The 20,945-nt window shown below is 49.1% G+C and overlaps 2 protein-coding genes across 2 annotated transcripts; both read left to right on the top strand.

Annotated features, from left to right (window-relative positions):
* Positions 1–728: 728 nt before the first annotated feature.
* LOC127923959 (trinucleotide repeat-containing gene 18 protein-like) lies at positions 729–11,990 on the top strand. The gene is made up of 7 exons (XM_052508257.1): positions 729–813; positions 1,030–1,115; positions 1,718–1,931; positions 2,174–2,247; positions 2,938–2,980; positions 4,136–4,288; positions 11,033–11,990. Exons 1-7 carry the CDS (start codon positions 729–731, stop codon positions 11,473–11,475), a joined length of 1,098 nt encoding a protein of 365 aa, XP_052364217.1. The 3' UTR covers positions 11,476–11,990.
* A 32-nt stretch (positions 11,991–12,022) lies between these two features.
* LOC127923958 (trinucleotide repeat-containing gene 18 protein-like) lies at positions 12,023–20,374 on the top strand. The gene is made up of 6 exons (XM_052508256.1): positions 12,023–12,054; positions 12,169–12,385; positions 12,744–13,049; positions 13,320–13,556; positions 14,065–14,139; positions 19,587–20,374. Exons 1-6 carry the CDS (start codon positions 12,023–12,025, stop codon positions 19,788–19,790), a joined length of 1,071 nt encoding a protein of 356 aa, XP_052364216.1. The 3' UTR covers positions 19,791–20,374.
* Positions 20,375–20,945: the final 571 nt, after the last annotated feature.

The following is a 20,945-nucleotide window of genomic DNA, read 5'->3' as shown; positions in this document are numbered from 1 at the left end:
GTGTTATTCTGTCTCTAATGTAGTCAATTCGGTGTTAATGTTATTCTCTGTGTTATTCTGTGTGTTAATGTGTTATTCTGTTATTGTCTCTATTCTGGCACCGTGTTAATGTGTGTTATTCTGTGTGTTAATCTGGTGTATTCTGTGTTATTCTGGTAACGCACATGTGTGTTATTCCCGTGTGTTATTCAACGGTTATTCTGTGTACCACTGTCTCTACCCCGGCTGTAGTCAACGGTAACGGCTTACCGTGTCTGCTGTGTGGAGTCAACGGTTAGCACAGTACCACTGTCTCTACCCCGGCACCGTGTCAGCGGTAACGCACAGTACCACTGTCTCTACCCGGCACCGTGTGTCATTCTGTACCACTGTCTCTACCCGGCACCGTAGTCAACGGTGTACCACTGTCTCTACCCGGCACCGTAGTCAATGGTAACGCACAGTACCACTGTCTCTACCCCGGCACCGTAGTCAATGGTGTTATTCTGTGTCTCTATTCTGTGTGTCAATGGTGTTATTCACAGTACCACTGTCTCTACCCCGGCACCGTAGTCATTCGGTAATGCACAGTATTCTGTCTCTTAATGGCACCGTGTCAATGGTAACGCACAGTCCACTGTCTTACCCTGGCACCGTGTCAATGGTAACGCACAGTATTCTGTCTCTTACCACCGTGTCAACGGTAACGCACAGTACCGCTGTCTCTACCCGGCACCGTGTCAACGGTGATGCACAGTCTGCTATCTCTGACCCGGCACCGTAGTCATACGGAGCCACAGTACCGCTGTCTCTACCCCGGCACCGTAGTCAACGGTAACGCACAGTACCACTGTCTCTACCCCGCACCGTAGTCAACGGTAACGCACAGTACCACTGTCTCTACCCCGGCACCGTAGTCAACGGTAACGCACAGTACCGCTGTCTCTGCCCGGCACCGTAGTCAACGGTAACGCACAGTACCACTGTCTCTACCCCGGCACCGTAGTCAACGGTAACGCACAGTACCACTGTCTCTACCCGGCACCGTAGTCAACGGTAACGCACAGTACCACTGTCTCTACCCCGGCACCGTGGTCAACGGTCGCACAGTACCGCTGTCTCTACTGCCCGGCACCGTACAACGGTAACGCAGTACCACTGTCTCTACCCGGCACCGTAGTCAACGGTAACGCACAGTACCACTGTCTCTACCCGGCACCGTAGTCAACGGTAACGCACAGTACCACTGTCTCTACCCGGCACCGTAGTCAACGGTAACGCAGAGTACCGCTGTCTCTACCCCCCGCACCGTAGTCAACGGTAACGCACAGTACCACTGTCTCTACCCGGCACCGTAGTCAACGGTAACGCACAGTACCACTGTCTCTACCCCGGCACCGTAGTCTCATCACGCGACGTTGCAGTACCACTGTCTCTGCCCGGCACCGTAGTCAACGGTAACGCACAGTACCGCTGTCTCTACCCGGCACCGTAGTCAACGGTAACGCACAGTACCACTGTCTCTACCCCAGGCACCGTAGTCAACGGTAACGCACAGTACCACTGTCTCTGCCCGGCACCGTAGTCAACGGTAACGCACAGTACCACTGTCTCTACCCGGCACCGTAGTCAACGGGTAACGCACAGTACCACTGTCTCTACCCCGGCACCGTAGTCAACGGTAACGCACAGTACCACTGTCTCTACCCCAGGCACCGTAGTCAACGGTAACGCATAGTACCACTGTCTCTACCCCGGCACCGTAGTCAACGGTAACGCACAGTACCACTGTCTCTACCCCGGCACCGTAGTCAACGGTAACGCACAGTACCACTGTCTCTACCCCGGCACCGTAGTCAACGGTAACGCACAGTACCACTGTCTCTACCCCGGCACCGTAGTCAACGGTAACGCACAGTACCACTGTCTCTACCCCGGCACCGTAGTCAACGGTAACGCACATGCCAGGGTTTCCATTAGCCGGTAATAGCTGGCTTTTGGCCAATAACAAATTGAAAAGCCGATGAATCAAATAGCAGAAGACAACAAGTGTTTTATAGTCTCATCACCAGCCAATAGTTTGGACACGTCTGGGTGACCTGTTCCTGTTCCTGTTCCTCACTGAACTGATACTTGGTGTGTATTGACGTCTATCTAGGTGACCTGTTCCTTTAACCCCTTCCTGTCTGTACAGGAAGTTCAGACGGTGATGACAGTGATGACCTCATCACGGTGGAGTTTGATGACGGTGACACGGGTCGCATCCCCTCTCCACATCAGACTGCTGCCCCCGACTACAAGATACAGTGTAAGGACACAGCCCCCTCTCCCACATCAGACTGCTGCCCCCGACTACAAGATACAGTGTAAGGACACAGCCCCTCTCCCACATCAGACTGCTGCCCCCGACTACAAGATACAGTGTAAGGACACAGCCCCTCTCCCACATCAGACTGCTGCCCCTGACTACAAGATACAGTGTAAGGACACAGCCCCTCTCCCACATCAGACTGCTGCCCCCGACTACAAGATACAGTGTAAGGACACAGCCCCTCTCCCACATCAGACTGCTGCCCCTGACTACAAGATACAGTGTAAGGACACAGCCCCTCTCCCACATCAGACTGCTGCCCCCTGACTACAAGATACAGTGTAAGGACACAGCCCCTCTCCCACATCAGACTGCTGCCCCCTGACTACAAGATACAGTGTAAGGACACAGCCCCTCTCTCACATCAGACTGCTGCCCCCTGACTACAAGATACAGTGTAAGGACACAGCCCCTCTCTCACATCAGACTGCTGCCCCCTGACTACAAGATACAGTGTAAGGACACAGCCCCTCTCCCACATCAGACTGCTGCCCCCTGACTACAAGATACAGTGTAAGGACACAGCCCCCTCTCTCACATCAGACTGCTGCCCCCTGACTACAAGATACAGTGTAAGGACACAGCCCCTCTCCCACATCAGACTGCTGCCCCCCGACTACAAGATACAGTGTAAGGACACAGCCCCTCTCCCACATCAGACTGCTGCCCCCGACTACAAGATACAGTGTAAGGACACAGCCCCTCTCACATCAGACTGCTGCCCCACACTACAAGATACAGTGTAAGGACACATCCCCTCTCTCACATCAGACTGCTGCCCCTGACTACAGGACACAGCCCCCTCTCTCACATCAGACTGCTGCCCCCTGACTACAAGATACAGTGTAAGGACACAGCCCCTCTCTCACATCAGACTGCTGCCCCTGACACAGTGTAAGGACACAGCCCCCTCTCACATCAGACTGCTGCCCCCCTGACTACAAGATACAGTGTAAGGACACAGCCCCCTCTCCCACATCAGACTGCTGCCCCCTGACTACAAGATACAGTGTAAGGACACAGCCCCCTCTCCCACATCAGACTGCTGCCCCCCTGACTACAAGATACAGTGTAAGGACACAGCCCCCTCTCCCACATCAGACTGCTGCCCCCTGACTACAAGATACAGTGTAAGGACACAGCCCCTCTCCCACATCAGACTGCTGCCCCCTGACTACAAGATACAGTGTAAGGACACAGCCCCTCTCCCACATCAGACTGCTGCCCCTGACTACAAGACACAGCCCCTCTCCCACATCAGACTGCTGCCCCCTGACTACAAGACACAGCCCCTCTCCCACATCAGACTGCTGCCCCCTGACTACAAGGACAGACACTCACACAAGGACACACACTCACACAAGGACTCACACACACACACACACAGGAATGACTCACACGCACACACAGGACTCATACAAGGAGACACACACACACACACACACAAGGACACACACTCACACAAGGACACACACTCACACAAGGACTCCCACAAGGAGTCACACACACACACACTCCCACAGGACACACACAAGGACACAAGGACACACACACACACTCCCACAAGGACACACACACACTCACACACACACAAGGACACACACAAGGACACACACACACACACACACACACACACACACACACACACACACACACACACACACACACACACACACACACACACACACACACACCACAAGGAGACACACTCACACTCTTGTATTTTTTTCAGTCGGGTTGTTCAGTCTGCCTGATGTTTCTGATGTTAAACCTGCCCCCCTGTAGGTGCTGAGCCCTCCCCCGCGCTGCTAGTGGCCAGCTGCTCCAGGAGGCGTGTCAGGAAGTGCAGCAAGGACACCAGTGAGACGAAGCCTAAAACAGGGGACTCCGCCCCCAAGGGCAGAGGGAGACCTGCCAAGAAACCCAAACCCAAACCTGGTGAGCCAATCAGAGACCTGTTATCCCTGTTAGGTCTGTTATCCCTGTTGGGTCTGTTATCCCTGTTAGGTCTGTTATCCCTGTTAGGTCTGTTTTCCCTGTTGGGTCTGTTATCCCTGTTGGGTCTGTTATCCCTGTTAGGTCTGTTATCCCTGTTAGGTCTGTGAATTCTGTTATCCCTGTTAGGTCTGTTATCCCTGTTGGGTCTGTTATCCCTGTTGGGTCTGTTATCCCTGTTGGGTCTGTTATCCCTGTTGGGTCTGGTATCCCTGTTAGGTCTGTTATCCCTGTTAGGTCTGTTATTCCTGTTGGGTCTGTTATCCCTGTTGGGTCTGGTATCCCTGTTAGGTCTGTTGGGTCTGGTATCCCTGTTAGGTCTGTTAGGTCTGTTATCCCTGTTAGGTCTGTTATCCCTGTTAGGTCTGTTATCCCTGTTGGGTCTGTTATCCCTGTTGGGTCTGTTGTCCCTGTTGGGTCTGTTATCCCTGTTAGGTCTGTTGTCCCTGTTGGGTCTGTTATCCCTGTTAGGTCTGTTATCCCTGTTGGGTCTGTTATCCCTGTTGGGTCTGTTATCCCTGTTGGGTCTGTTATCCCTGTTGGGTCTGTTATTCCTGTTGGGTCTGTTATCCCTGTTGGGTCTGTTATCCCTGTTATCTGTTAGGTCTGTTATCCCTGTTAGGTCTGTTATTCCTGTTAGGTCTGTTATCCCTGTTAGGTCTGTTATTCCTGTTAGGTCTGTTATCCCTGTTGGGTCTGTTATCCCTGTTAGGTCTGTGAATTCTGTTATCCCTGTTAGGTCTGTTATTCCTGTTAGGTCTGTTATCCCTATTAGGTCTGTTATCCCTGTTGGGTCTGTTATCCCTGTTGGGTCTGTTTTCCCTGTTGGGTCTGTTATCCCTGTTAGGTCTGTTGGGTCTGTTATCCCTGTTAGGTCTGTTGGGTCTGTTATCCCTGTTAGGTCTGTTATCCCTGTTAGGTCTGTTATCCCTGTTGGGTCTGTTAGCCCTGTTAGGTCTGTTAGCCCTGTTAGGTCTGTTATCCCTGTTAGGTCTGTTATCCCTGTTAGGTCTGTTAGGTCTGTTATCCCTGTTAGGTCTGTTATTCCTGTTAGGTCTGTTATCCCTGTTAGGTCTGTTAGGTCTGTTATCCCTGTTAGGTCTGTTATTCCTGTTAGGTCTGTTATCCCTGTTAGGTCTGTTATTCCTGTTAGGTCTGTTATCCCTGTTGGGTCTGTTATCCCTGTTAGGTCTGTGAATTCTGTTATCCCTGTTAGGTCTGTTATCCCTGTTAGGTCTGTTATCCCTGTTAGGTCTGTTATCCCTGTTAGGTCTGTTATCCCTGTTGGGTCTGTTATCCCTGTTGGGTCTGTTATCCCTGTTGGGTCTGTTATCCCTGTTAGGTCTGTTATCCCTGGGTCTGTTATCCCTGTTAGGTCTGTTATCCCTGTTGGGTCTGTTATCCCTGTTGGGTCTGTTATCCCTGTTAGGTCTGTTAGGTCTGTTATCCCTGTTAGGTCTGTTATTCCTGTTAGGTCTGTTATCCCTGTTGGGTCTGTTATCCCTGTTGGGTCTGTTTTCCCTGTTGGGTCTGTTATCCCTGTTGGGTCTGTTATCCCTGTTAGGTCTGTTGGGTCTGTTATCCCTGTTAGGTCTGTTGGGTCTGTTATCCCTGTTAGGTCTGTTATCCCTGTTAGGTCTGTTATCCCTGTTGGGTCTGTTATTCCTGTTGGGTCTGTTATCCCTGTTGGGTCTGTTATCCCTGTTGGGTCTGTTATCCCTGTTAGGTCTGTTATCCCTGTTGGGTCTATTATCCCTGTTGGGTCTGTTATCCCTGTTAGGTCTGTTATCCCTGTTGGGTCTGTAATCCCTGTTGGGTCTGTTATCCCTGTTGGGTCTGTTATCCATGTTGGGTCTGTTATCCCTGTTGGGTCTGTTATCCCTGTTGGGTCTATTATCCCTGTTGGGTCTGTTATTCCTGTTGGGTCAGTTATCCCTGTTGGGTCTGTTAGGTCTGTTATCCCTGTTGGGTCTGTTATTCCTGTTGGGTCTGTTATCCCTGTTAGGTCTGTTATCCCTGTTGGGTCTGTTATCCCTGTTGGGTCTGTTATTCCTGTTGGGTCTGTTATCCCTGTTGGGTCTGGTATCCCTGTTGGGTCTGTTATCCCTGTTGGGTCTGTTATTCCTGTTGGGTCTGTTATCCCTGTTGGGTCTGTTATCCCTGTTAGGTCTGTTATCCCTGTTAGGTCTGTTATCCCTGTTGGGTCTGTTATCCCTGTTAGGTCTGTTATCCCTGTTGGGTCTGTTATCCCTGTTGGGTCTGTTATCCCTGTTGGGTCTGTTATCCCTGTTGGGTCTGTTATCCCTGTTAGGTCTGTTATCCCTGTTAGGTCTGTTATCCCTGTTGGGTCTGTTATCCCTGTTAGGTCTGTGAATTCTGTTATCCCTGTTAGGTCTGTTATTCCTGTTAGGTCTGTTATCCCTGTTAGGTCTGTTATCCCTGTTGGGTCTGTTATCCCTGTTGGGTCTGTTATCCCTGTTAGGTCTGTTATCCCTGTTGGGTCTGTTATCCCTGTTAGGTCTGTTATCCCTGTTGGGTCTGTTATCCCTGTTGGGTCTGTTATCCCTGTTGGGTCTGTTATCCCTGTTAGGTCTGTTAGGTCTGTTATCCCTGTTAGGTCTGTTATTCCTGTTAGGTCTGTTATCCCTGTTGGGTCTGTTATCCCTGTTGGGTCTGTTTTCCCTGTTGGGGTCTGTTATCCCTGTTGGGTCTGTTATCCCTGTTAGGTCTGTTGGGTCTGTTATCCCTGTTAGGTCTGTTGGGTCTGTTATCCCTGTTAGGTCTGTTATCCCTGTTAGGTCTGTTATCCCTGTTGGGTCTGTTATTCCTGTTGGGTCTGTTATCCCTGTTGGGTCTGTTATCCCTGTTGGGTCTGTTATCCCTGTTAGGTCTGTTATCCCTGTTGGGTCTATTATCCCTGTTGGGTCTGTTATCCCTGTTAGGTCTGTTATCCCTGTTGGGTCTGTTATCCCTGTTGGGTCTGTTATCCCTGTTGGGTCTGTTATCCATGTTGGGTCTGTTATCCCTGTTGGGTCTGTTATCCCTGTTGGGTCTATTATCCCTGTTGGGTCTGTTATTCCTGTTGGGTCAGTTATCCCTGTTGGGTCTGTTAGGTCTGTTATCCCTGTTGGGTCTGTTATTCCTGTTGGGTCTGTTATCCCTGTTAGGTCTGTTATCCCTGTTGGGTCTGTTATCCCTGTTAGGTCTGTTATCCCTGTTAGGTCTGTTATCCCTGTTAGGTCTGTTATCCCCTGTTAGGTCTGTTATTCCTGTTAGGTCTGTTATCCCTGTTAGGTCTGTTAGGTCTGTTATCCCTGTTAGGTCTGTTATTCCTGTTAGGTCTGTTATCCCTGTTAGGTCTGTTATTCCTGTTAGGTCTGTTATCCCTGTTGGGTCTGTTATCCCTGTTAGGTCTGTCTGTTATCCCTGTTAGGTCTGTTATCCCTGTTAGGTCTGTTATCCCTGTTAGGTCTGTTATCCCTGTTAGGTCTGTTATCCCTGTTGGGTCTGTTATCCCTGTTGGGTCTGTTATCCCTGTTGGGTCTGTTATCCCTGTTAGGTCTGTTATCCCTGTTGGGTCTGTTATCCCTGTTAGGTCTGTTATCCCTGTTGGGTCTGTTATCCCTGTTGGGTCTGTTATCCCTGTTAGGTCTGTTAGGTCTGTTATCCCTGTTAGGTCTGTTATTCCTGTTAGGTCTGTTATCCCTGTTGGGTCTGTTATCCCTGTTGGGTCTGTTTTCCCTGTTGGGGTCTGTTATCCCTGTTGGGTCTGTTATCCCTGTTAGGTCTGTTGGGTCTGTTATCCCTGTTAGGTCTGTTGGGTCTGTTATCCCTGTTAGGTCTGTTATCCCTGTTAGGTCTGTTATCCCTGTTGGGTCTGTTATTCCTGTTGGGTCTGTTATCCCTGTTGGGTCTGTTATCCCTGTTGGGTCTGTTATCCCTGTTAGGTCTGTTATCCCTGTTGGGTCTATTATCCCTGTTGGGTCTGTTATCCCTGTTAGGTCTGTTATCCCTGTTGGGTCTGTAATCCCTGTTGGGTCTGTTATCCCTGTTGGGTCTGTTATCCATGTTGGGTCTGTTATCCCTGTTGGGTCTGTTATCCCTGTTGGGTCTGTTATCCCTGTTGGGTCTGTTATTCCTGTTGGGTCAGTTATCCCTGTTGGGTCTGTTAGGTCTGTTATCCCTGTTGGGTCTGTTATTCCTGTTGGGTCTGTTATCCCTGTTAGGTCTGTTATCCCTGTTGGGTCTGTTATCCCTGTTGGGTCTGTTATTCCTGTTGGGTCTGTTATCCCTGTTGGGTCTGGTATCCCTGTTGGGTCTGTTATCCCTGTTGGGTCTGTTATTCCTGTTGGGTCTGTTATCCCTGTTGGGTCTGTTATCCCTGTTAGGTCTGTTATCCCTGTTAGGTCTGTTATCCCTGTTGGGTCTGTTATCCCTGTTAGGTCTGTTATCCCTGTTGGGTCTGTTATCCCTGTTGGGTCTGTTATCCCTGTTGGGTCTGTTATCCCTGTTGGGTCTGTTATCCCTGTTAGGTCTGTTATCCCTGTTAGGTCTGTTATCCCTGTTGGGTCTGTTATCCCTGTTAGGTCTGTGAATTCTGTTATCCCTGTTAGGTCTGTTATTCCTGTTAGGTCTGTTATCCCTGTTAGGTCTGTTATCCCTGTTGGGTCTGTTATCCCTGTTGGGTCTGTTATCCCTGTTAGGTCTGTTATCCCTGTTGGGTCTGTTATCCCTGTTAGGTCTGTTATCCCTGTTGGGTCTGTTATCCCTGTTGGGTCTGTTATCCCTGTTGGGTCTGTTATCCCTGTTAGGTCTGTTAGGTCTGTTATCCCTGTTAGGTCTGTTATTCCTGTTAGGTCTGTTATCCCTGTTGGGTCTGTTATCCCTGTTGGGTCTGTTTTCCCTGTTGGGGTCTGTTATCCCTGTTGGGTCTGTTATCCCTGTTAGGTCTGTTGGGTCTGTTATCCCTGTTAGGTCTGTTGGGTCTGTTATCCCTGTTAGGTCTGTTATCCCTGTTAGGTCTGTTATCCCTGTTGGGTCTGTTATTCCTGTTGGGTCTGTTATCCCTGTTGGGTCTGTTATCCCTGTTGGGTCTGTTATCCCTGTTAGGTCTGTTATCCCTGTTGGGTCTATTATCCCTGTTGGGTCTGTTATCCCTGTTAGGTCTGTTATCCCTGTTGGGTCTGTAATCCCTGTTGGGTCTGTTATCCCTGTTGGGTCTGTTATCCCTGTTGGGTCTGTTATCCCTGTTGGGTCTGTTATCCCTGTTGGGTCTATTATCCCTGTTGGGTCTGTTATTCCTGTTGGGTCAGTTATCCCTGTTGGGTCTGTTAGGTCTGTTATCCCTGTTGGGTCTGTTATTCCTGTTGGGTCTGTTATCCCTGTTAGGTCTGTTATCCCTGTTGGGTCTGTTATCCCTGTTGGGTCTGTTATTCCTGTTGGGTCTGTTATCCCTGTTGGGTCTGGTATCCCTGTTGGGTCTGTTATCCCTGTTGGGTCTGTTATTCCTGTTGGGTCTGTTATCCCTGTTGGGTCTGTTATCCCTGTTGGGTCTGTTATCCCTGTTGGGTCTGTTATCCCTGTTAGGTCTGTTATCCCTGTTGGGTCTGTTATCCCTGTTGGGTCTGTTATCCCTGTTGGGTCTGTTATCCCTGTTGGGTCTGTTATCCCTGTTAGGTCTGTTATCCCTGTTAGGTCTGTTATCCCTGTTGGGTCTGTTATCCCTGTTAGGTCTGTGAATTCTGTTATCCCTGTTAGGTCTGTTATTCCTGTTAGGTCTGTTATCCCTGTTAGGTCTGTTATCCCTGTTGGGTCTGTTATCCCTGTTAGGTCTGTGAATTCTGTTATCCCTGTTAGGTCTGTGAATTATGTTATCCCTGTTAGGTCTGTTATCCCTGTTAGGTCTGTTATCCCTGTTAGGTCTGTTATCCCTGTTGGGTCTGTTATCCCTTTTAGGTCTGTGAATTCTGTTATCCCTGTTAGGTCTGTTATTCCTGTTAGGTCTGTTATCCCTGTTAGGTCTGTTATCCCTGTTAGGTCTGTTATTCCTGTTAGGTCTGTTATTCCTGTTAGGTCTGTTATTCCTGTTAGGTCTGTTATTCCTGTTAGGTCTGTTATTCCTGTTAGGTGTGTTATCCCTGTTAGGTCTGTTATCCCTGTTAGGTCTGTTATTCCTGTTAGGTCTGTTATTCCTGTTAGGTCTGTGAATTATGTTATTCCTGTTGGGTCTGTGGATTATGTTATTCCTGTTAGGTCTGTTATGTTATTCCTGTTAGGTCTGTTATGTTATTCCTGTTAGGTCTGTTATGTTATTCCTGTTAGGTCTGTTATTCCTGTTAGGTCTGTGGATTATGTTATTCCTGTTGGGTCTGTGGATTATGTTATTCCTGTTAGGTCTGTTATGTTATTCCTGTTAGGTCTGTTATGTTATCCCTGTTAGGTCTGTTATCCCTGTTAGGTCTGTTATTCCTGTTAGGTCTGTTATTCCTGTTAGGTCTGTTATGTTATTCCTGTTAGGTCTGTGGATTATGTTATTCCTGTTAGGTCTGTTATGTTATTCCTGTTAGGTCTGTTATGTTATTCCTGTTGGGTCTGTTATTCCTGTTGGGTCTGTGGATTATGTTATTCCTGTTAGGTCTGTGAATTCAGGTCAGTCATTTGTTAACTCCTGCCTTTCCTTCCCTCTAGAGCCCCCAGTGAGCCCAGATCCCCGGGAGACGATACCCCCCCCGGGACCCAGCCAGGCTCCAGACAGACCTCAGCTCCCCACCAGACCAGCCCAGGACAGGCCCTCCTCCTCCCAGAGGCCTGCTCAGGAAAGACCCCTGTCTGCCCCCAGGCCGGGACCAGGCCGACCCTCCAAGCCCACCAGCACCCCCAGCCTGCCTGCCCCCCCACGCAGCCAGAACCCTAGGAGACCCAGCCCAGCCTCTCCCAAGCCCCCCTCCCTCTACCACCCAGCTCCTTACGGGAAGATACTAAGGGTGGACCTGTACAGCCAACCCAACCTCACCTCTTGTAACGTCAGCACCCAACCGAACCCTAAAACCAACCCTAAGTCTAAACTCTCCCTCCACTACTTAAACCCAACTCTACTTCCCTATCATCAGACCCAAGCCTCTTCTACCTAACCCTAAAACTAACCTTACCTCCGTACCAAAATCCAAACCTAGACCTAACTCTACAGCAGAACTTCCAGAAGTCCCTGCAGCTAACTTTAGTCCTGATCACAACAAACCCAGAACCGCTCCCAAAGCAATCTCCAGACCCAAACAGAACCATAACAAACCCAGGCTCACCCTGGATCCTTCTACAAGGCCCAGAACCAGCCCTGGGTCCAGCTCCAGTACCTCCAAACCTAGAACCAGCCCCGGGCCCAGCTCCAGCACCTCTAAACCCAGAACCAGCCCTGGGCCCAGCTCCAGTACCTCTAACCCCAGAACCAGCCCTGGGTCCAGCTCTAGTACCTCTAAACCCAGCCCCGGGACCAGCTCCAGCTCCAGTACCTCTAAACCCAGAACCAACCCTGTGCCCAGCTCCAGTACCTCTAAACCCAGACCCAGCTCAGACCTCTCTGCTGTCAGATCCAGACCGGACCCTAGCACCTTTATTCCTGGTATCTCCAGACCCAGGCATGTCCTGGGGAGGGCGGGGTGGGAGGGCAGGGCGGTGTGCGACATGGGCGTAAGGCCCTCCTGGAGGAACCCCTAGTAAAGCTGGACCACGAGGGCGTGACCTCACCCAAGACCAAGAAGACCAAGGCTCTGATGCTGCTGGAGGCCAGGGGCTTACGGCAAGACCACACACCCTCGCCACGGCCGCAGCCAGCCAGAAGCCGGTGAGGGTAAAGGGAGGGCTCCGGAGAGCGAGGCGGGGCTGCTGGAGGCCAAGGGCTTACGGCAAGAACACACGCCCCTCGCCACGGCCGCAGCCAGCCAGAAGCCGGAGAGGGTCAAGGGGAGGGCTCCGGAGAGCGAGGCGGGGCTTCTGGGAGAGAACCCGCCTACAGAACGCCTTCTCTGGGCAGAGAAAGAGACCGGGGTGGAGGGGGGGACAGAGAACCAAAGAGAGAGGAGAGAACGAAACAAGGGGAAGAGAAGAGAGGGGAGGAGACAGGGGGGTCTCACGGCAGCAGTAGTTCAGGATCTGAGGAAGAGGAGGTGACGAGGAAGAAAACGAAGTGTAGCTCCAGCTGCTCCCACCCCTCCTCCCCAGCCTCCTCCTCCTCATCCTCCTCTAGCACCTCCTCTTCCTCTTCCTCCTCCACTGACGAGGAGTCCTCTTGTAGTTCTGACGAGGAGACCGCCCCCGCTCCCCCTGCACCTCTCCCCGTCTCCCCCCCTCCAACTACCCCACAGGAGGAGGTGGAGGAAGAGAAGGAGGAAGAGGAAGAAATTAAGAAGTTGAAAAAGGCGGAAGAAGAAGAGGAGGAAGAAGTATTAGAAGAAGATCAATCTCCCTCCTCTCCTCCCTCGTCTATCTCCCCATCCTCCAAGCCAGCCAGGCCCCGGGTCGTCCAGCCCGGCAGAAGTCCCAGGGAGGTGTGGGGTCGGTGGGCAGACCACGGCGCAGGGAGGGGGCCCACCTCCCCACCACCAAGGAGCTGGCTAAGAGACAGCGATTACCGAGCGTAGAGAACAGACCCAAGATCTCTGCCTTCCTGCCTGCCAGACAGCTCTGGAAGTGGTTTGGGAATCCCACACAGGTGAGAGGGAGGACATACGCTTGGGATTGATATTTTGAAGCTCTCGATGACACTTGAGTTGGGTGTATTTGGGGGGGGGGGTGTTCCAGAAGATTAGCCAGAGAAATTTCTCCCTGCATACCCTCTGTTTGTCTGTCTGTCTTTCTGACTGTCTGGCTATGTCTTTCTTGCCTGTCTGTCTTTTTGACTGTCTGTCTGTCTTTCTGTCTGTCTTTCTAACTGTCTGTCTTTCTGACTGTCTGTCTGTCTTGCCTGCCTGTCTGTCTCCAGAGGCGTGGTATGAAAGGGAAGGCTAAGAAGCTGTTCTACAAGGCCATCGTGCGTGGGAGAGAGATGATTGGTATCGGGGACTGCGCCGTGTTCCTTTCGGCCGGCCGACCCAACCTGCCCTTCATAGGGAAGATCCAGAGCATGTGGGAGAGCTGGGGATCCAACATGGTGGTCAGAGTCAACTGGTTTTATCACCCGGAGGAGACCAACCCTGGCAAGAAACTACACGATAAGAAGGTAGGGGTCAGAGGTCAACTGGTTTTATCACCCGGAGGAGACCGACCCTGGCAAGGAACTACACAACAAGAAGGTAGGGGTCAGAGGTCAACTGGTTTTATCACCCGGAGGAGACCCACCCTGGCAAGAAACTACACGACAAGAAGGTAGGGGTCAGAGGTCAACTGGTTTTATCACCCGGAGGAGACCAACCCTGGCAAGAAACTACACGATAAGAAGGTAGGGGTCAGAGGTCAACTGGTTTTATCACCCGGAGGAGACCCACCCTGGCAAGAAACTACACGATAAGAAGGTAGGGGTCAGAGGTCAACTGGTTTTATCACCCGGAGGAGACCAACCCTGGCAAGAAACTACATGACAAGAAGGTAGGGGTCAGAGGTTAACTGGTTTTATCACCCGGAGGAGACCGACCCTGGCAAGAAACTACATGACAAGAAGGCAGGGGTCAGAGTTAACTGGTTTTATCTCTCTCTCCCCCTCCATCCCTCCCCCATCTCTCTCCTTCTAGAACTGGGATCAGATGTCTGGTCAGTCTCTTCCTTCATCTCTGCTCTCCTCTAATCAGAGGAAAGACTTCATGGAGGTGAGACCCTACCACACCCTACCACACCCTACCACACCCTACCACACACACCCTACCACACCCTACCACACCCACCCTACCACACACACCCTACCACACCCTACCACACCCTACCACACCCTACCACACCCTACCACACACACCCTACCACACCCTACCACACCCTACCACACCACCCCTACCACACCCTACCACACCCTACCACACCCTACCACACACACCCTACCACACCCTACCACACCCTACCACACCCCCTACCACACACACCCTACCACACCACCCTACCACACCCTACCACACCACACCCTACCACACCCCTACCACACACACCCTACCACACCCTACCACACACACCCTACCACACCCTACCACACCCACCCTACCACACCCTACCACACCCACACCTACCACACCACCCTACCACACCCTACCACACCCTACCACACACCCTACCCTACCACACCCTACCACACCTACCACACACACCCTACCACACCCTACCACACCCACCCTACCACACACACCCTACCACACCCCTACCACACCCACCCCTACCACACACACCCTACCACACCCTACCACACCCTACCACACCCTACCACACACACCCTACCACACACACACCCTACCACACCCTACCACACACACCCTACCACACCCTACCACACACACACACCCTACCACACCCTACCACACACACCCTACCACACACACTACCACACACACCCTACCACACCCACCCTACCACACACACCCTACCACACCCTACCACACACACCCTACCACACCCTACCACACTACCCACACCCCTACCACACCCTACCACACACACCCTACCACCTACCACACACACACCCTACCACCCTACACACACACCTCCACACACCACACACACCCTACCACACCCTACCACACACACACCCCACACACACACACCCTACCACACACACCCTACCACACACACCCTACCACACACACCCTACCACACACACCCCTACCCTACCACACACACCCTACCACACACACCCTACCACACACACACCCTACCACACCCTACCACACACACCCCTACCACACACACCCACACACACACCCTACCACACACACCCTACCACACCACTACCACACACACACCCTACCACACACACCCACCACACCCTACCACACACACACCTACCACACCCTACCACACACACCCTACCACACACACCCTACCACCCCCACACCACACCCTACCACACACACCCTACCACACCCCTACCACACCCTACCACACACACCCTACCACACCCTACCACACACACCCTACCACACACACACCCTACCACACACACCTACCACACACACCCCTACCACACACACCCTACCACACACACCCTACCACACACACACACTCTACCACACACACACCCTACCACACACACCCCTACCACACCCTACCACACACACACCCTACCACACACACACTACCACACCCTACCACACACCCTACCACTACCACACACACCCTACCACACACACCCTACCACACCCTACCACACACACCCTACCACACACACCCTACCACACACACCCTACCACACCCTACCACACACACCCTACCACACACACCCTACCACACCCTACCACACACACCCTACCACACACACCCTACCACACCCTCCCACACACACCCTACCACCCACACCCTACCACACACATCCTACCACACACACCCTACCACACCCTTCCACACACACCCTACCACCCACCCTACCACACACACCCTGCCACACACACCCTCCCACACACACCCTACCACACACACCCTACCACACCCTACCACACACACCCTACCACACACACCCTACCACACACACCCTACCACCCACACCCTACCACACACATCCTACCACACACACCCTACCACACCCTTCCACACACACCCTACCACCCACCCTACCACACACACCCTGCCACACACACCCTCCCACACACACCTACCACACACACCCTGCCACACCCTGCCACACCCTACCACACACACCCTACCACACCCTACCACACCCTGCCACACACACCCTGCCACACACACCCTCCCACACACACCCTCCCACACACACCCTACCACACACACCCTGCCACACACACCCTACCACACACACCCTGCCACACCCTACCACACACACCCTACCACACCCTACCACACACACCCTACCACACCCTACCACACACACCCTACCACACCCTACCACACCCTACCACATACCCTACCACACCCTACCACACACACCCTACCACACACACCCTACCACACACACCCTACCACACCCTACCACACCCTACCACACACACCCTACCACACCCTACCACACCCTACCACACCTGTGTATTTGTTGTTAACGTGTGTGTTTGTTGTTAACGTGTGTATTTGTTGTTAACGTGTGTATTTGTTGTTAACGTGTGTATTTGTTGTTAATGTGTGTATTTGTTGTTAACGTGTGTATTTGTTGTTAATGTGTGTATTTGTTGTTAACGTGTGTATTTGTTGTTAACGTGTGTATTTGTTGTTAACGTGTGTATTTGTTGTTAACGTGTGTATTTGTTGTTAACGTGTGTGTTTGTTGTTAACGTGTGTATTTGTTGTTAACGTGTGTATTTGTTGTTAACGTGTGTGTTAACGTGTGTATTTGTTGTTAACGTGTGTATTTGTTGTTAACGTGTGTATTTGTTGTTAACGTGTGTATTTGTTGTTAACGTGTGTGTTAACGTGTGTATTTGGTGTTAACGTGTGTATTTGTTGTTAACGTGTGTATTTGTTGTTAACGTGTGTGTTTGTTGTTAACGTGTGTATTTGTTGTTAACGTGTGTATTTGTTGTTAACGTGTGTATTTGTTGTTAACGTGTGTATTTGTTGTTAACGTGTGTATTTGTTGTTAACGTGTGTATTTGTTGTTAACGTGTGTGTTAACGTGTGTATTTGTTGTTAACGTGTGTATTTGTTGTTAACGTGTGTATTTGTTGTTAACGTGTGTGTTTGTTGTTAACGTGTGTATTTGTTGTTAACGTGTGTATTTGTTGTTAACGTGTGTATTTGTTGTTAACGTGTGTATTTGTTGTTAACGTGTGTGTTTGTTGTTAACGTGTGTGTTTGTTGTTAACGTGTGTGTTTGTTGTTAACGTGTGTATTTGTTGTTAACGTGTGTGTTAACGTGTGTATTTATTGTTAACGTGTGTATTTGTTGTTAACGTGTGTATTTGTTGTTAACGTGTGTGTTTGTTGTTAACGTGTGTGTTTGTTGTTAACGTGTGTATTTGTTGTTAACGTGTGTATTTGTTGTTAACGTGTGTGTTTGTTGTTAACGTGTGTGTTTGTTGTTAACGTGTGTGTTTGTTGTTAACGTGTGTGTTTGTTGTTAACGTGTGTATTTGTTGTTAACGTGTGTATTTGTTGTTAACGTGTGTATTTATTGTTAACGTGTGTATTTGTTGTTAACGTGTGTATTTGTTGTTAACGTGTGTATTTGTTGTTAACGTGTGTATTTGTTGTTAACGTGTGTATTTGTTGTTAACGTGTGTATTTGTTGTTAACGTGTGTATTTGTTGTTAACGTGTGTATTTGTTGTTAACGTGTGTATTTGTTGTTAACGTGTGTGTTTGTTGTTAACGTGTGTATTTGTTGTTAACGTGTGTATTTGTTGTTAACGTGTGTATTTGTTGTTAACGTGTGTATTTGTTGTTAACGTGTGTATTTGTTGTTAACGTGTGTATTTGTTGTTAACGTGTGTATTTGGTGTTAACGTGTGTATTTGTTGTTAACGTGTGTATTTGTTGTTAACGTGTGTGTTTGTTGTTAACGTGTGTATTTGTTGTTAACGTGTGTATTTGTTGTTAACGTGTGTATTTGGTGTTAACGTGTGTATTTGTTGTTAACGTGTGTATTTGTTGTTAACGTGTGTGTTTGTTGTTAACGTGTGTATTTGGTGTTAACGTGTGTATTTGGTGTTAACGTGTGTATTTGTTGTTAACGTGTGTATTTGTTGTTAACGTGTGTGTTTGTTGTTAACGTGTGTATTTGTTGTTAACGTGTGTATTTGTTGTTAACGTGTGTATTTGTTGTTAACGTGTGTATTTGTTGTTAACGTGTGTATTTGTTGTTAACGTGTGTATTTGTTGTTAACGTGTGTATTTGTTGTTAACGTGTGTATTTGTTGTTAACGTGTGTATTTGTTGTTAACGTGTGTGTTAACGTGTGTGTTTGTTGTTAACGTGTGTGTTTGTTGTTAACATGTGTATTTGTTGTTAACGTGTGTATTTGTTGTTAATGTGTGTATTTGTTGTTAACGTGTGTATTTGTTGTTAACGTGTGTATTTGTTGTTAACGTGTGTATTTGTTGTTAACGTGTGTATTTGTTGTTAACGTGTGTATTTGTTGTTAACGTGTGTATTTGTTGTTAACGTGTGTATTTGTTGTTAACGTGTGTATTTGTTGTTAACGTGTGTATTTGTTGTTAACGTGTGTATTTGTTGTTAACGTGTGTATTTGTTGTTAACGTGTGTATTTGTTGTTAACGTGTGTATTTGTTGTTAACGTGTGTATTTGTTGTTAACGTGTGTATTTGTTGTTAACGTGTGTATTTGTTGTTAACGTGTGTATTTGTTGTTAACGTGTGTATTTGTTGTTAACGTGTGTATTTGTTGTTAACGTGTGTATTTGTTGTTAACGTGTGTATTTGTTGTTAACGTGTGTATTTGTTGTTAACGTGTGTATTTGTTGTTAACGTGTGTATTTGTTGTTAACGTGTGTGTTTGTTGTTAACGTGTGTGTTTGTTGTTAACGTGTGTATTTGTTGTTAACGTGTGTGTTTGTTGTTAACGTGTGTGTTTGTTGTTAACGTGTGTATTTGTTGTTAACGTGTGTATGTGTTGTTAACGTGTGTATTTGTTGTTAACGTGTGTATTTGTTGTTAACGTGTGTATTTGTTGTTAACGTGTGTATTTGTTGTTAACGTGTGTATTTGTTGTTAACGTGTGTATTTGTTGTTAACGTGTGTGTTTGTTGTTAACGTGTGTATTTGTTGTTAACGTGTGTATTTGTTGTTAACGTGTGTATTTGTTGTTAACGTGTGTATTTGTTGTTAACGTGTGTATTTGTTGTTAACGTGTGTATTTGTTGTTAACGTGTGTATTTGTTGTTAACGTGTGTATTTGTTGTTAACGTGTGTGTTTATTGTTAACGTGTGTATTTGTTGTTAATGTGTGTATTTGTTGTTAACGTGTGTATTTGTTGTTAATGTGTGTATTTGTTGTTAACGTGTGTATTTGTTGTTAACGTGTGTGTTAACGTGTGTATTTGTTGTTAACGTGTGTATTTGTTGTTAACGTGTGTATTTGTTGTTAACGTGTGTATTTGTTGTTAACGTGTGTATTTGTTGTTAACATGTGTATTTGTTAACGTGTCCCTGCAGCGGGCTCTGTACCAGTCGTCCCACAGCGATGAGAACGATGTCCAGACGGTCAGTCACAAGTGTCTAGTGGTCAGCGTGTCGGAGTACGAAACCATGACTCTGACGCGTCGCTACGCCGACAGCCAAGACCTGTACTACCTGGCCGGGACATACGAACCCACCACGGGTATGATCTACAACACGGACGGAGTCCCCATCATCTGATGGACGACACGCTAACGACACCAGACCCTGACCTTGACCCGACCAACGCCAAGGTCGATCCGGTCAACTCATAACGTTTGATCCAACGAACGAAGACCACCTGAGAGAGACTACAGACCGTATTCAGCTCATAACGTTTGATCCAACGAACGAAGACCACCTGAGAGAGACTACAGACCGTATTCAGCTCATAACGTTTGATCCAACGAACGAAGACCACCTGAGAGAGACTACAGACCGTATTCAGCTCATAACGTTTGATCCAAACGAACGAAGACCACCTGAGAGAGACTACAGACCGTATTCAGCTCATAACGTTTGATCCAACGAACGAAGACCACCTGAGAGAGACTACAGACCGTATTCAGCTCATAACGTTTGATCCAAACGAACGAAGACCACCTGAGAGAGACTACAGACCGTATTCAGCTCATAACGTTTGATCCAACGAACGAAGACCACCTGAGAGAGACTACAGACCGTATTCAGCTCATAACGTTTGATCCAAACGAACGAAGACCACCTGAGAGAGACTACAGACCGTATTCAGCTCATAACGTTTGATCCAAACGAACGAAGACCACCTGAGAGACCACCTGAGAGAGACCACCTGAGAGAGACTACAGACCGTATTCAGCTCATAACGTTTGATCCAAACGAACGAAGACCACCTGAGAGAGACTACAGACCGTATTCAGCTCATAACGTTTGATCCAAACGAACGAAGACCACCTGAGAGAGACTACAGACCGTATTCAGCTCATAACGTTTGATCCAAACGAACGAAGACCACCTGAGAGAGACTACAGACCGTATTCAGCTCATAACGTTTGATCCAAACGAACGAAGACCACCTGAGAGAGACTACAGACCGTATTCAGCTCATAACGTTTGATCCAAACGAACGAAGACCACCTGAGAGAGACTACAGACCGTATTCAGCTCATAACGTTTGATCCAAACGAACGAAGACCACCTGAGAGAGACTACAGACCGTATTCAGGTCATAACGTTTGATCCAAACGAACGAAGACCACCTGAGAGAGACTACAGACCGTATTCAGCTCATAACGTTTGATCCAACGAAGACCACCTGAGAGAGACTACACCTGATAACGTTTGAGAGACCACCTGAGAGAGACTACGACCGTTTCA

This window comes from Oncorhynchus keta, unplaced genomic scaffold (assembly GCF_023373465.1).
Source record: "Oncorhynchus keta strain PuntledgeMale-10-30-2019 unplaced genomic scaffold, Oket_V2 Un_contig_3381_pilon_pilon, whole genome shotgun sequence".
NCBI classification, from domain to species: Eukaryota; Metazoa; Chordata; class Actinopteri; order Salmoniformes; family Salmonidae; genus Oncorhynchus; species Oncorhynchus keta.
The sequence above is the reverse complement of the archived record's forward strand: the minus strand, read 5'-3'. Positions and strand labels throughout refer to the sequence as shown.